The 15849-nt window shown below is 47.7% G+C and overlaps 1 protein-coding gene across 3 annotated transcripts in view; it reads right to left on the minus strand.

Annotated features, from left to right (window-relative positions):
* The window catches only part of LOC133344834 (retinoic acid receptor beta-like), an 83704-nt gene that overhangs the window by 13478 nt on the left and 54377 nt on the right, over positions 1-15849 (minus strand). For all 3 annotated transcript variants that reach the window (XM_061555061.1, XM_061555062.1, XM_061555063.1), the window contains 2 exons: positions 3068-3209; positions 2480-2664 (listed from right to left, as the gene is read on the minus strand). In XM_061555061.1, the coding sequence (XP_061411045.1) occupies positions 2480-2664; positions 3068-3209 (327 nt within the window). The remainder of the gene's footprint in view (positions 1-2479; positions 2665-3067; positions 3210-15849) is intronic.

Genomic DNA, 15849 nt, shown 5'->3' on the forward strand with positions numbered 1-15849 from the left:
GTTAGCATTTTGTTGGACCGTATGTCCACGGGCGTACGTGCGTATGTGTGTACGTATGTACGGGTGGCGAATTCCGAATCAGGAATGCACATTATCCAACTTAAAAATCATTCTTCACTGTTACTTTTTAAGGGCGAGTTTGAATGGGCGCGAGGCATCGACTGCGTGTGAACATTTTTACGATTTTCACAAAACGGGTGCCACATGGCTCAGGGATTTTCTGAGCTCATACCTGCAGCTCCAATGTGGTCACAAAGTAATCGACGCAAAGTAGACAAAGAAATGACAGTTATTATCAATCCACCAATGGATGAAAGCCTCTCCATATCATGTCAGTCACGGGTAGTTGTTAAGCATACTTCACCAAACTGGTTAGTGTGGACTGCATGGAATGGCAGGACTGGTTCTCATGTAATTTGTCACGGATGTTAGCTGTGGTGGAGAATCGAACTTTAGTCGCCAGATTCAGAGCTACGACTATACCGCCACTCCACTACAGGGAGACAAAGAGCGTGAAATGTCCTACTCACTCGCCTGCCTCCATGCCAAAAAAACCCTCACATCTTCTCATTATTCTGCAAATCGAAATAATGCTCACGCGTAGAGCCCCATTATCACACGACGCAGAATCCACTGGACTGCAACGTCCTGGAAATGGTCCCTCGTGTGGGGCATTGTTTTCATTCTTTTTTTAATCCTCTGTGCACAGAGGTGGCCTGGTGGCTCAGGAGGTCACAGCCATGGAGCCAGTACCGCTGAGAACCTGGATTAGAATATAGATTTCAACCACCTGTGATTAAAGCTGGCTTCTCGAGTGGAGTGAGTTGATGGACTCAAGCTGGTGTTGCCAAAAAAACCACACCAAGCACAATGTTATACTTGACGTTTCAAGTATAAATTCCTTCCCCGACCTGTTTAAATTCATTCCTTGATTTTGAGATATACTGTATCCATTTTCGGCACATGTGATCATCGAGCCCCACGTGAGTTGGTGTTTTATTTCTGTGTTACCTGCTGCCAGTGTTACTTGAATGGCGCATTACTTGAATGCCGTTTTCTTCAAGCGTCTTTGCTACTCATCGCCGGCAATGTTACGAGTTATGTGTGGGAACTTTTTTTCACCAGGGTTCCTCCGAGGGTCATTCATGTCAAACAGCTTAAAGAATGTTTCTTTCCCCACGTAAATAATACAATTTATCCAATCGCCTAATTTGTCTAAATTGCAGCTCTGAGATTGAAAAATTGCGGTTTCATTACCAAGCAACAAACGTGTCTAGGAAGCAATGCGTGCATAACAGTGCTGAAGGGATTTCAGAAATAGTTTTCTGAAAGCTACTTTTACGGGCCCATTGTTCTCAAACACACGGAGTGATTGCAATGCTCTGTGATAGTTACGAATTGATGCTTCATCTCATGATACCGACAACACAATGGGAATATATACTCTTTAACTCTGCGTGCTGAATGCATGTCATGTTTCAAGGTGGGCTGGTGACCACAAGCCCACAGGCCTACATGGCTATATCACCTTTAGTATTAGATTCAGACTATTTCAGAATCAGAATATTTATTGATAATGGAGGGATCTGATGAGCCACAAAGCTCTTGGTCACGGATGTCCAGCAGGGTGCGGGTCAGAACGTGAACTCAAATCAAGTGACGCTGAAGAAGTTTCGCCTTCAAATGTCGTTTCTGTCGTATGTTGCATATTCGGTGACATGATGTGCCTCCCAAGTAGTACATCTGGAAGCACCAGATCTAAGTGTTGATTTGATAGAATTACTCATGAAGGAAATGTTTGCCGACCAAAAACAATACAATAGACATAATAATAATAACCTTGGCATTTATGTGTTGCCCAAATGCCTCAGGACATCTCCTTTCAAACATTTAAAGGGCAACCCAAGTGGCAGCTGTCTCTTTCTGGCACAAATCGACTCAGCCTCTGGCCTGCAAGTGGGCATGAGTCTGCCAGTAGGGGGGGTGGTGATGGTTGCCACGTGTATCGAGAAATTTGAGGGTAATCTTTCAAGTTTGAAACGTGGTGCCGGCGCGCAATCCATTCCTTGATAATTCATTCCCTGGATGTTTAATATCCACTGTGAAGCACGGAAGCTTGTGTTGCCTCCGAAACGTCGTGATTTTTATTTTATTTTAATTTTACTTTTATTAATTTAAATTTTTTACCTACGTGACTTTACCGAAAAAACCTAAGAATATGAATACTTGCAGTCACGAAAGCTTCAAATCTAGAAGCAGGTGGGTGTTTATTTTCCAGTCACTACACCCGCGGTGTTAACCAAGGGCAGCCTTTTTGAGCCGCGAAAGTGCAAGTGCTCTGGGCCACGTCACCGCATACGCAAAAAGAGCAGAATGACATTTCAAAGCTGAACCTCTTTAGTGTCACTTTGCTCGAGTTCGACATGTGTGCCCACATACCCTGCGCCCACCCGCCCGGCCGGCCGGCCCCCCAACTCACCGTGGTGTACTTGCCAAGCTGGCACAGCGACGGGAAAGTCTCCTGGTGAGATTTGCGGATCTTGTCGACCAGCTGCTCCTGCTCGCAGCTCAGCTCGTATCGCTCAGGCGGCACCTCGGGGCTGCGCACTGCCGCCACCACCACCGGCGCCTCCTTCCGCTTCTTGTTGCGGTCGTTCCTCACCGCTGCGTCATGCACGCGAGGCAGGGGGGGGGGGGGGCGGACGGCAATGAGAGCAAGATTCAGCACTAACAACCTTTGACCTCGACTTTAACGAGAGGCGAACGCTGTCTTACGTGTGCACGTGGGGAGCGGAGGCACGGTTGGTTGGCACAACCGCACTACAAACCCGGCGACCTGAAATCCATTTTCACGGCCAGCATCAGTAGCGAGGAATATCCGAAGCGGTCGCGGGGCCTCCCCTCGGTCAACTGGGCCTCAAGCGAGTACCTGGCGCGGCTTGTAAACGTCGGCAATGGAAAGACACAGGCGGTCGGGCGTGGTGCCGACCACCCAGCAACTCATGTGCCTTCATAGGTTGCTCGGTGTGTGCTGGTGGCTCCTTGTCGATCTGCGCTCCTCACTCACCCTCCTTGGACATGCCGACCTCGAAGCACTTCTGCAGGCGGCAGTACTGGCAACGGTTGCGAGTGTTCTTGTTGATGACACAGTTCTTGTCCCGGTGGCATGTGTACACCATGTTCTTCTGGATGCTCCGGCGGAAAAAGCCCTGAACAACAATAAATTGTTATTGTTGTATTGCGCTCGTTCACCCAATAAAGCGTCACCGAGTATCGCGATTCTCATTCAGGGAGGGCATGGTTGCCACATATCAACCCAATTGAGTAAATTGCAGATACCTATCAAATTTGAAACGTGATACGTACCTCGTACCGCAGTAATAACCAGGGCAGCTTGCCGGATTAGAACCGTGGAACCTCCGCAATAAGCGGCAAATGAGCTACCGCTAGGCCATGTCATCGCCCGATTACAACCACGACGACAACAACAAAGACGGCTTTGATTCCTGAAGCGTCTAAGCCAGATTACCAGGAAGGTGCCTAATCTTGTCAGATCTTGCAAGTTAAGCGGGGCTGAGCCCGTTTAAGTACCCGGATGGGCGACCGCCGTGCATAACAGGTCTCATAGGCTGTGTCCGTATACAATATGGGCTGCAGAGCTCAGGGCACAAACAACTGCGGTTGTGCTGTACCTCTACGCTCCCAGGTCTACGTTCCCCGACGTCATCAACCGGCACTGGCCAGAGTGGTGAAATATGGTTAAATAATCCTCACAACCTGGCACTGCGTGGGGGAGGCCCACATCCAGCAGTGGATCGAGAAAGGGATGTGTGTGTGTATAAAGCATGCAAATGCAATCGAGGGTCCCTGCAACTGGGACATTTGAGCACTGGTTAATTTATAAAGAGTGATTTGCATTTGGAAGGAAACCAGGAGTGCCCAGAATAAACAGAAACGGATAGCCACCACTCCTGAACAGCAGCATAATTCACACATTTAACATATTAGTGATGATCCTTCGTTTAACAGGGCAGTTGCGTTCTTGAAAAGTTCCACGTGAAGCAATAACCCGCGTTAAGCGAGGAATTACTGAGTTACTGAATCACAACTGTACAATAAACTCAGCCTGCAGTCTTCCCAAGAACCGAAATGAGGGTACGCCGCCGCTTTACCGTATCATTCTGCAAAGAGTATTGTACCGCTCAGCCGCGCAGCTCAAGAAAGTAGTTCGCTCAGAAACTGCGTTGTAACGGTGCGCGTTCCACGTTATAACGGGCATGTTCTGCATGATGTGAAAAGTATTCCCTAATAGAACAACCGCGTTCTGGCGAAAGCGCGTTAAGCGATGACTCACCGTACAAAAGCACTTCGTAAATCATATCGATGCATTTATTTTTTACGAACATTTATGGCAGCGCATAAGGTGAGGTTCAAAGTAAGCTTCGGTGTGACATGTCCCTACCCTGTATATGAACAAAAACACGTGCTCATGCATAACATAAGGGCGCATCTAATGGCTAGGGACGATGGTGACTGGCTGTGTGACTCATGCCGATTCTAATGAGGTTCTGGAAGTGCCGCGCAGGTGAAACCTGGCACAAATACAGTTAAAGCGATGCTTATCAATCAGAAAATCCCCACCCAAAAATTATTTTCTCAACTGTTACCCCAGGTAACGAATGAAGTTCAAGTTGATTTCGTCTAACCAAGTGATATAATTCAAGAGACGAGGGATAGAAAAGGATATAGTCTGATTTGCAAGGAGCGACCTGGGTCACCAACGATGGCTTGGATATCAATCACTTTCACTCGCAGGGCAGGTCCAGCCTAGGGTTCCAAATTTGCTTTAGAGTGTCGTGCCTACCACCGTCACCCGGCACACGACCCCAGTTAACCGTGAATCCGTGAAGCACGACGCCCAAGCTGGAATTGCAGGTGAAGCTTTACGGACTCGCTGGTGACTAAAATAACACTTTGTCAAACCACTCCTGGATTGTGTGTGTCCCCCCCCCCCCCCCACACCGTGTCAGTCATGGGGGTTATTTGATCATACTTCACCGTGCTGGCCAGAGCTATGGAGACAGGGAAAGTCCCAGGACTTGTTTCAGATACCACTGGATGTTAGCCATGGCAGGGGGGGGGGGGGCGGATCAAACTTGAATTGCTGCATTCACAGTGCAGTGCGCTAACCGCCACATCGCCGGTTACGAGTACAGTCCCTGCTAAATATACAGGGCGATCCATCTACAGACACCCCATTGCTATACCGGGAATGGTTTTCAAAGAAATCAACATTTCATCTCGACGACTCAATTGCACACGTCTCCCACCAATCTCAATACACCTCTTAAAATATGTAATGCTCCACCGTAAGATATGGAGCAGTTGCTGTTAAAATATTCAGTCACCTGTTGAGAATAAAGTAAAAGGGGGCATATTCGAAATCGGCGGGGCCGTGCCTTTGAATGAATCGCGCCGTTCATCTCTGTGCATTAACCTACGAAGGGCAACTATGAGAGAAGTGATTTAGCCGTTCAGTTGCTGCGTTTAAGAGTTTGTGATTTCAGATACAACCCACCCACTCGCCACCTTCATTCTTTATATTTTGGTCAGTGCAAAGTTACACGCTCACGTTGCTTGACAGTTCGCAGCCACGGTCACACACACACACAGGGAGAGAATCTTTGATATCCCCACTTGCGGATTACATACAGAACGTGCGTGAACAATTTGTAGCGATGGGAGAGCGCTCTCTCCCCCTGGTTCCCTGCACGTGCGGATAGGACACACGACACAACCCCCGGGGCTTCGCTGACCTGGTCACGCATATTAAGCCGAGGCCGCTGCACGGCTAATCGCTCTCACGTGAAACAAACACGACCGCAAGTCAGAAGCGACTGCGGCTGGACAAGGTCTGGGGCACGCGGGGAGTGAGCGTCAAGAGTTTCACTTATTGACAGGTCGCCCAGCTGCACGCAATTTGGCATTCGGAGCTTCAATGTGCACATCAGTTTTAAATACCCATCCCATATTTATGGTCTGGGCAGAGTGGGAAAAGTATAAGCAGACAAAAGTAAAAAAAATTAAACAAACAATAAAAACGCCATACAATATATACACATCCCCTTTGCCAATCCGTTTTATGAACGCCTTTCCATGACATGCAGGCCGTAGGGTTTATTTGACCATACTTCACCACACTGGTCGGTGCGGGGTGTGGGTTGCGTGCTGCGCTACGAACCCGACAACCAGAGTTTAATTCCCAGCCACATGCAATGTATTAGAACTGCAATAGGCAAAGTCATGAGGCGACAGACGCATTGTTTTTTGGAAGGCAGCATTGCTGTGTCATGGAACAAGCAACGTCTGGGTTATCAGGAGAAAACATCTTGAATTTCTGGAGTCATCCCCACGATTTTTCCAACTCGGCATTAAAAATGCAACGAGGCCTTGAAGGCGCAATTGAAAAGCTCCCCAGCCACATTTGCCACTGACGGGCCCACACTGCAGCGGTGATAGCGGCGCTGCGCTAAGTGTCATGACAGTTTGCCAGCATGGACCCCATCAGTGAATCTCGCTGGGCGCCAAACAAACTAACTCTGCAATTGCCCGTGGCTCCTAAACTCTTGGCTCTAAGTTAAAAAAAACATTCTCTGATAATATTTTTATACAACTCAAAAATTCAACAGAGTAGAAGGAATTTTGATTTAAAGCTTTCGTGACTGCAGGGATTCATATTCTTGGTTCTTTCGGTAAAGTCACATAGAAGGGAAACAATAAAATAATACAAATATAAAACAATAAAATTCTCACGAAGTTTCAATTGCAACACAAGCAATCATCACCGAAAGAACCAAGAATAAGAGTAGAAGACAATTCGATTAAAAAAAAGCTTGCATGCAGGTGGATTATTAGATTGCAGGATGGTGATATGTGGTGGTCGCTTGAGGAGGCCTTCATTCAACAGTGGTTTAACCCTGGCTGATGAGTGACCAATTAAGATTGATAAACTTTTGCTCGAGAGACCTGGAATCCTGTAGTTACAAAAGAGACATTATTTGTTTTCCCAGGTTCAGCTTCGTAATTATTTGTAATTTTTCGAACTTTCCCGATGACCTAGGCAACACAATCGCCAGCGCTTCTAACAGGTGCAGGGACTCGACAGCACGAATGGCTGGAGGAAGGAAGTTCCTAAATACGGTGGGGGAGGCAGCAGAGCGGAGAACGGCATCCAAGAAATGACAAATGCCTCCCTCCCTCCCCCAACAACCCTGCCTCTCTAACGCACACAAGTTCACGGCGGCTTCCCATCGCAGCGGCCGACGAGCTGCTGAGCGCGCAGCCGCGCCGCCTTCACCTCTCCCGCACCAAGGAATGTTGCCGCAATATGTTTTAATAACCATAGTCTTTGCGCAGGGGTGCAAAGGACCCGCTGAAATATTAGCCGGTTAACCCCTTTAACTCCATGCTCAGCTCTGACTTGGCGGTTCATTAAAAATTCCGAGGGAGGTTTAAAAGGTTTAATCACGACCTGCCATGCCCATTAGCCAGGCACGAGCATTAACAGAGCGCAAGCTCGCAGCCATAATCATTAGCGTAATGTTGTTACGGGCCAAATGGGTGTTCGTCGCTCATTCCGTTTCCATTTAATATGATAATCGGAAAGTGCACCATCTGCTGGCTAACGGCAAAGCCACCAACTTGTGTGCGCGAGGAGAAGCGGGGAGGGATAGATGCAGCGTCAGGATCTGAAAAGGTTGAAAAACAGAAATAGTTTGCCATTTATCATCATCACCATCCATTAACGGAGCAAACGATAAACAGTTAATGATCACCTAAATATGTATACAGTGTTTCAGATTCCATTTAGGTTAAGGGGTTCTATTTAACTTTTGATAAGACGGATTCCCGTATTAAAGTCCCGGGTCGTTGCCATAAAATGTAATTGCTCGACGCTCCCATATTGGGCCACGGGAATGAAGCCTTAATGTATCTTAATCGCCTGTCTCGGGGCCAAATGGTGCACCTAATATAAACGTATCGCGACGCGGACGATGATCGTACGGAGAACAAATTCCACAATATTTCTTCAACGCATCTCACCGTGAAAGCGGGAGACTCGAGAACGATTAACACCTCCGCGGAGCGTCGTTACGCCACACGGTGACTTAAAAAAAAAACGAGTCCACGTGATTTTCGGCAGCACAAAAATTTCCGCGCCGTCAGTCGGACTGGCTCGGGGTGGGCACTATCTTTTTTCCCCACTCGGACGCTGCTGCGGCTGCTGCTGCCGCTCGCTGCCAATGCTGCATCAGCAATGTCGGTCCCCGCGGACCTCAAAACTCCCCGGCGAGATTGAATACGAGCAGCTGTGCATTTCGCAGCAGGCCATGGTCTCAATTGGCCTCAGTTGGCCTCGGTGACCCGGCAGGAAGGGCTTCGTAATTCCCCAGCGCTCGTTTGGAACGGCCTTCTCGTTCCCGACGCTCAACCGGATTGCGAGCACGCAGAGAGACGTTGAGCCACGCGAGGCTGCACAGACGATCGTATTTGGGTTACGGACATGGCCCTGGACCTTCCCTAGGTCAGCTCGGCCTGAAATGAGCACCCAATAGGTGCGGCACAATCAGTGTGAGCAACGCGGAGACGAAAGCGACTCGGACTCGGCTAAATGCTCACTCGTTCGGTGTGCTGGCCTTAATATGTGCTCACCGACTGCCCTCGCATGCGCAGTCTCGACAGCATGCGCATTCACCAAACAATGCTCCGTTGAATGTGCAAAAAATCTAATTGTTCCACTTCAGTGTTCTCAGAGGTTTCCCGGAGTTGACACATCGACTATAAATTGATAAAAAAAGCCGCTTTACTTTGTCATTGCCAAAGCCCAGTGATGTCTTTCCTCCCCCCAGCCCCCACACTTTTTATATTGCACAAATGCATGAATTTTAAGAAATAAACTAAATTTTTGTTGTTTTGATCGGGCCTCTGCTGACGTGCATTTGCGGAAACCTACGGCCACGGACTCACCTCGCATTCGCTACGCCCTGGTTTACCGTACACAATCGCCCGCGACCAAAATGGAAAAAAAATTTGCGGAATCGCAAAAAATGAGTACACGGGTGGCAGAGGATACCATCGGGCATCCCGTCAGGAAACCCGCCCGCAGCTCGCCCAATTGCACTTGCACGAAGCGTTCTGCGCACGGAGAGCTCTTTTAATTAATGAACACGTGAGCCACACACGCAGTTTAGTTGTGAATTTATTAAACCGCACACTCTTAATACTCATGGCGCCGATAAAAAAAAATATTTATTGTTATTGCGTCTCATATTGTTTATTGTCATTGATATTGCTATAGATATTGCCCTCTGTTATTACTATTGCCGTTATTTATGAATTGTTATCGCCGTTTATACGCCACTTTTTGTTTATCATTGCGGCTGTCCGCGGCAATGCGTACGTGATTATCTTCGCCGGGTGAATGGGTTTCCCGGCATTTGTTGTGCGCCAACACCGAGCCAATTTGTACAGAGTCAACGATTCAATTCCGGCTGCCCACCCCACCTAATTTCTGCAGGGAATTACCAAAGTTTGACAGCTGCTGTTAAAAAGGCACTTTAAAGACCCGTGTGGGGAGAGGTCACTCATTCTCTGATGCTTTTCTTGCCCGTATTGTCTGGGACTCCCTTTCCCCAGCCATCTGTGCTGTCGGCTACCTGTCAGGCTCAATACCTTACTAGTTTTGCCGCCGTCTTTGACTCCTCTCTATAAAATAAAGACACTCGCTGTTTGTATACGCAGCATCTCGTCACATTTCCATGCTGTGTGTATATACATGCATATATTCCGAATTGTGCTGTGTTTTATGGTGGCATCATTCACAAGAGTTGACCATTGTGTTTTTGGGTGTCAGAGGTCACATGACACATTTTTTAAATGTACCCTGCAATATGCCTCTGCAGGGACCTCTGTATATTATTTGCAAACAAAACATCTGTCCCCGTTGGCAACTCCGAATGCTCTGGCATATCCAATGCTAAATAGATCATGAATCTTGTAGATGCAAAATTAGGCTGTGTGTCCCAGGATGTCTGACACCAGTCTGAATCTATGTTAATGGGTGAAAGGGACTTTAAAATGTACAATTAGGCACAATATAAATAGAAATAAGATAAGATAGAACTCTGGTGACATCGCTGTGACGACGTCGCGACCATACAAGTTCATACAGCATCAATGCAGACGTGCCGCTGAAATTCTGGCTACAACAGGCACTATCGGGAATGCCTCTAAAGTGTTATTTAGTCACGTTAACAAACCTTTAAAACAATGTTGGACATTGTGGGAAACACAGCCTTAGCGCATATTTACGAGATAAAGACCATTTCACTTTTTTTCCCCTCTCTCTTCCTCTCCCCAGATGGTGTCTTGCTAAATCGTGCACATTAAATTGGCTAGAGCCATTGGGCACAACGTGACCCTGGAAAAGGGGGGGTGGTGGGAGATGATCCGGATTGCCAGGGGAATGCCACGATGGCTTTCGGCACCAACACAGCTGCACCACGGGTCACCAGAGACAGACAGCAACCCCACAAATACCCGGCACACATAGGGCGATTTCGCCTCGTGACCAAATCACCCTGAACACGTGCCCGATCTCGTCGCGTCTCACAAGCCAAGGAGACATGAGCCAGGTTCGTGCTCGTGGTGGGTGACTGCCAGTGCTTGCCAGGGGTCGTAGGTTTCGAGTATTTGGCTGCTAGAAATTGCCACGTGATAAACCATTTCGTTGAGCTATCATTTGTGGCCAGGTAGCTTCTGAAAGAGAGCTATATAGCTCAGTGGGCCTTACATGGTAGAATAGTGTTACTGTTTAAGTTTATACGACTGCGATGGCTGCGTCATTGCGTTTTTAAAAGGACAGAGGCCTGCAGTGGAGCTTATGGCCACTTTCGCAACAGTGCACTTGACTGCAGTGGGATTGTTAAATTCCATTGTTATTTAACGGGAACGTATTGAAATGGAACAACAGCAGCGGAAGCAGCAGCTGTAGGCTGCGTAACACGCCTTTGCAAAGCGCAATAAATATCCATCGAATGTACCCGGTGTCGTCAGATGTCAGAGACTAAGCAGAGCCGAGCCTGGGCAGTACTTGAACGGGTGTTATAGGCCTGGCCTGTGACATGGCCATGAGACAGCAGAAGAGAAATTGATTCTTGAATCCATCTGTGAGGAGCTGTAATTGGCCAAACATCCCAAAGCGGGACCCTCCTGAAAAAGAGATCCTTGAGTCATTAAGGTTTTGCCAGCTAAATTGAGGGCATTATTGTTATTAAAGACAACGCATATATATTTAACTTGTGGCTGCAGCATTTTCTAGGGTTCTGGTGACACATCATGTGTATGTGTGTGATGTGCCACTCTAACCAACAGCATGTGCAGTCGCTACCACATTGCACACGTACAGTAGTCTTTTGACCATACTTCACCACACTGGTCAGTAATGCTTGCTGAAGACGGGCAGCAGCGTAGAACGCTGGCGCATAGAAGTACGGTACAACGATGAATTTTGCTGCTGCTGCTGCTGCTGCAGTACTATCTGCTACCAACGGGAACACCGCAGCAGCCTGTAACGCACCCGTTGCATGCATTGCCACCGCCCATCCAAGCACTATTCGGGCTCACAATCTACTTTGCTGAAATGTGTGTAGGTTGGGGTGCACTGCGAGTGATTTTGTCACAAATGTTGTCACATTTACCACATTTACTACATCAACGCGACCACTACCGCTTCAGGAGTTTACGTTAAAGCTGCACTCTGCTTGCACAGCGGAAACCGAACAACCCTACAACTGGATGTTTTCTTTTCTCTTTTTTTCCTGTTAAACGCCCTGCAGGGAAGCTCTGTTTATTTTTAGACAATGTCCATTTTCGGTGGGTGGTCAATTTGGTCCGGCGAATGAATACTGTTCCAAAAACACGACGTTTTCCTGCCCTTTCCCAACACCAGAAACAATGGGCCGAGTCCCTTCAACAAAATTCTTACAAAATAAGAGGCTTCAAAATAAAAGGCCCATCAGTCCTCTCAATGTGCAGTATCCTTACTCAAAGATGTCGGCGATGGTGACCTTCTTCCACTTAGCTCTCCCCACGATATCACTCAAGAACGTTGCATTCGATACTCCCAGTTGTATCCAATCGTTCAAATCGCTGGTGTACTTGATTCGCCGCCTTCCCAGGCTTGTTGTGCCTGTCATTTTCCCCCGCTCAAAACATTACAATCAGTCTCTTGTTTTCTCATTACATGTCCAGAAAAATCTCAATCGTCTTTCTCTGATTATTCTCAAGAAAGATCTTCTCGTGCTATCCTGCTAATCATCTCTGATTAGCACGGTTGTCAAAGCACGATGTTGAAATTAGTTCAACATAATATATTAATAATACTCGTCTTGTCTGGGGCTTCACATTATTGCAGTTAAAACAAATAAAAACATTGGTGCGTTTAACCACGTAGAAATAAAATGCAAGTGTAGTCCCCCGCACCTCCGACTAGCCAACCGACTAGCACGGTTGGCTACGTACGGTGCGAAAGAAGTTCAACATACAAACATACATCAGCCCATTGCTTACCCCCCTTTTTGTTTCAGCATTCGATACCAGCTCATGACGAGAAACCCCATCACAACAGGAAGATGCGCGCGGGCTGGGATGCAAATAGAAAAACAGGCGGACCCTGGGAGCAGGTTCAAGTTTCCGTGCCTTCTTAGCCGCCGCGCTTCATGCCGACGGCCAAAGCAAAGAAATGAAATGAACGAGAGAGCACAGTCCCAAGTGGCATATCTGACCCGTCGCATGTGCGCCATTGACCGCTTCACTGCTCGCTCCCAGTGCGGTGTCTGTGCACGGTGAGACGGATGTCCTCATGCGCAGCAGTCACGCGTTCGTAATCTCGCGTGCAGTTGGGCACCACGGTGGCTAGGAGATGTTAACTCCCTCGCCTGGTATACAGGAGGTCGTGCGTTCCGATCCCGACCCTGACGCCTGTGTATTTGGAGTTTGCTAGTTCTCCCCATGGTCGCGTGGATTTTCCTCCAGCTCCTCCGGTTTTTCCCTCCACATTCATAAACATGCGCTTAAGAGTATTTGGCTGCTAGAAATTTCCACGTGATAAGCCACTTCGTTGAGCTATAATTTGTGGGCAGGTTGCTTCTGAAAAAGAGCTATGTAGCTCAGTGGACCTTACCTGATAAAATAAAATAGTTTTAGTTTAGTAGTTCAGTTGCTAACTGCTAACTGCTAAAGCATGGTGAAGCGTTTCCCCCGCGCTCAAAGCAGTGTGCGCTTCATTTTTGTCCAATTCACCAATGTGTGGACACATGGACCTAACCGCCGTATGCTACAGACGTTCACGCAGCCGTCCTTTTTCACGTATGTACTCGTACAGCTCGGTGCCCTGGCGAGGATATGTGGGGGAGGATATACCGCATTCAATAAAAAAAAGAATGCAAGATCAACCTCGAGGGTTTGAGCTTTCAAATCGCGGCTTCTGGCCGAGGCAAGAATTGACAAGGTAAGCAGAGCAAGGCGGCGGCTACGTGCCAGGGAAGTAGTTGTGGGGGAGGGTCTATCAAAGGCGTCTGGAGGGATGGCCCTGCTACACAGTGGTCATGCATTCGGTGAAAATGCGCATAGAGAGAAGAGAAAAAAAAACACTTTGTAGTGCACTATAAGCTGCCACGAGAGATGAAAAGAAAGATTGCGCAGACCCCCGCTTAAAATGTGCCCGAGAGCTGCAATCTGATACAATGTGACATTATAAGCTGCAGCTGTGAAGTGATGGGGGGAGGGGGGCGGTGGGGCATGGGGTAGGCAGCCCAGGGGCTCCTGCATTGAATCATCAGCTATGCAGGTTTCACTGCAGTCCCTGTGGACTCTCGTGCCCTGCGATGTGAACACTGGGCAGGGCCTTCCCTCACGGGGTCAGCATGATCTCAGAGTCAGGGGTTTCGCATCCGAAAAGACCATTCTCTCTGCTGCCCACCCCCCTGAAGCGAGCATGTGGCGAGGGCATCTCCCCGGTGAGCGGGGTCTGGAATTGGCACCCCAGAAAGAGCCATCCCCTGTGCGCACTCACTCAGGGATTAAAAGGCCCGGAGAGATGCTCTCTGAACTGGGGTTTGCGCACAGCAGGGACGCGAATAAGAGCTGCAAATCCACTGGAAAAACTCCTGTTCCTTCCACCCCCATCCCCCCCCCCCCCCCCTGCCGCCACCCCGGACCCCCCCGACTCCTAGCACAAAGAGAAGATTCTGGGTTGCAGTGTTCACTTTTGAATAATCCCCCTTTATTTACCCAGCAAAGCCTCACCGAGATTCTTTTTCTTCTCCGAGGGTCCCTTCCCCCCAGCATTCCCCTCCCCCCACCCACATTGGGATGTTTGGCCAATTCCATTAGCGAGTTGTTTGGCTTAATGTGAGAGGAAACCAGAGAACAGAACCTGGGAAAAAAAAAAAACCCCCACCCAATATGAGGAGGCAACACGTGAAGCTCTGCACACACTGACACCGATCCAAGAATCCATTGCCATACTTAATTACTTAATTGGCTAAAGCCACATAGCAACATCGCCACCCGACTGGCAGACTATAACTGTCTATAAAACACACACTGCCCTTGTGATAGCCTCGCACTATGAGGATGGTGCTCATGCCGAATGTACTAAATTAATATAATTACTTACCATAATCTCCTGCCAACCAAGCATTTGACCTGCCCATCTTCAACTCCCTACCGAGTGCTTTCAGTGAAATAGAATTATCTTGGCCGAGTCTCTTAACCGCTACACAGACTCATTGTGGAGTGGGGTATACATCAAAGACATCCCTCTTAGTCGACGAGGCACTGCTGGATGTTATTGAACGCTGCTGGAGGAGGAACAGAGATATTATTCAGCACTGGCTATCCCTCCGTGTTTCTTACGTTGCCTAGGCCAGCCAACGTAATTAACTAAACAGAACATTAAACTTTTTAAAAATAAAACATATCAACGTGACTATGCGGGTCGTGATTCGAAAAAAAAACATCGTTGCAGCTGTAATAACCGAGAATGCAACAATAGCAACACAATGATACAATTGTAGACTTGCATGAGCATAATTCCACAAAAAACGTTATGTCAGTTATAACATAAACAAGTTGCCAGATTGTCATCTTGTTAGAGCATTGACAGAGTTTGTGTTCACTACCAATCTATCCACATGATTATTCATTTTTATTTTCAAAATTCTTCTTTGTACTGCAATTGTTTTTCATGTGATGGCTCTTTTTTGTTTGTGTACACACAGTTGCTGAGTACAGGGACCAAAGGCCCAAGATTTCAAACGGCCAGCAACAGACAGCACTTTCAATGTTGAAATAGATAAGAGTGAACATTTCTTGAATTGTGAAAGGTCATTGTAAGAGCTTGGTAAGAGATATTGTGGAGGAAATTGAATATAAATAAAATACATATGACATAAAAATAACATGTTGTAGAATTGCTCCAAAATCATCAGTCCTTCATCGATCTACTGCTTGATGAATGCATCACAATGCTGCATCAGTCGTGGGAAGTTCTTTGACCATCATACTTCACCACGCTTGCCAGTCAGCGTGGGTTGGTGGAAGGCTGGGACCCAGGACTGGATAACATACGACTCGCCGCTGATGTGAGCCGTGGCCACGAATCAAAGTCAGGTCGCAGGGTTCAAGGCACAGTGCTTTATCCGCTGCATCACTGCTACACTGGTGCAAATAATGATCGCTTCGATGAACACAATTGTCACGAGTAATAATGAGCGGTGTTTAAGG

The sequence above is a fragment of the Lethenteron reissneri genome, chromosome 20 (genome assembly GCF_015708825.2).
Source record: "Lethenteron reissneri isolate LAM-NWPU_2019-01 chromosome 20, ASM1570882v1, whole genome shotgun sequence".
NCBI classification, from domain to species: Eukaryota; Metazoa; Chordata; class Hyperoartia; order Petromyzontiformes; family Petromyzontidae; genus Lethenteron; species Lethenteron reissneri.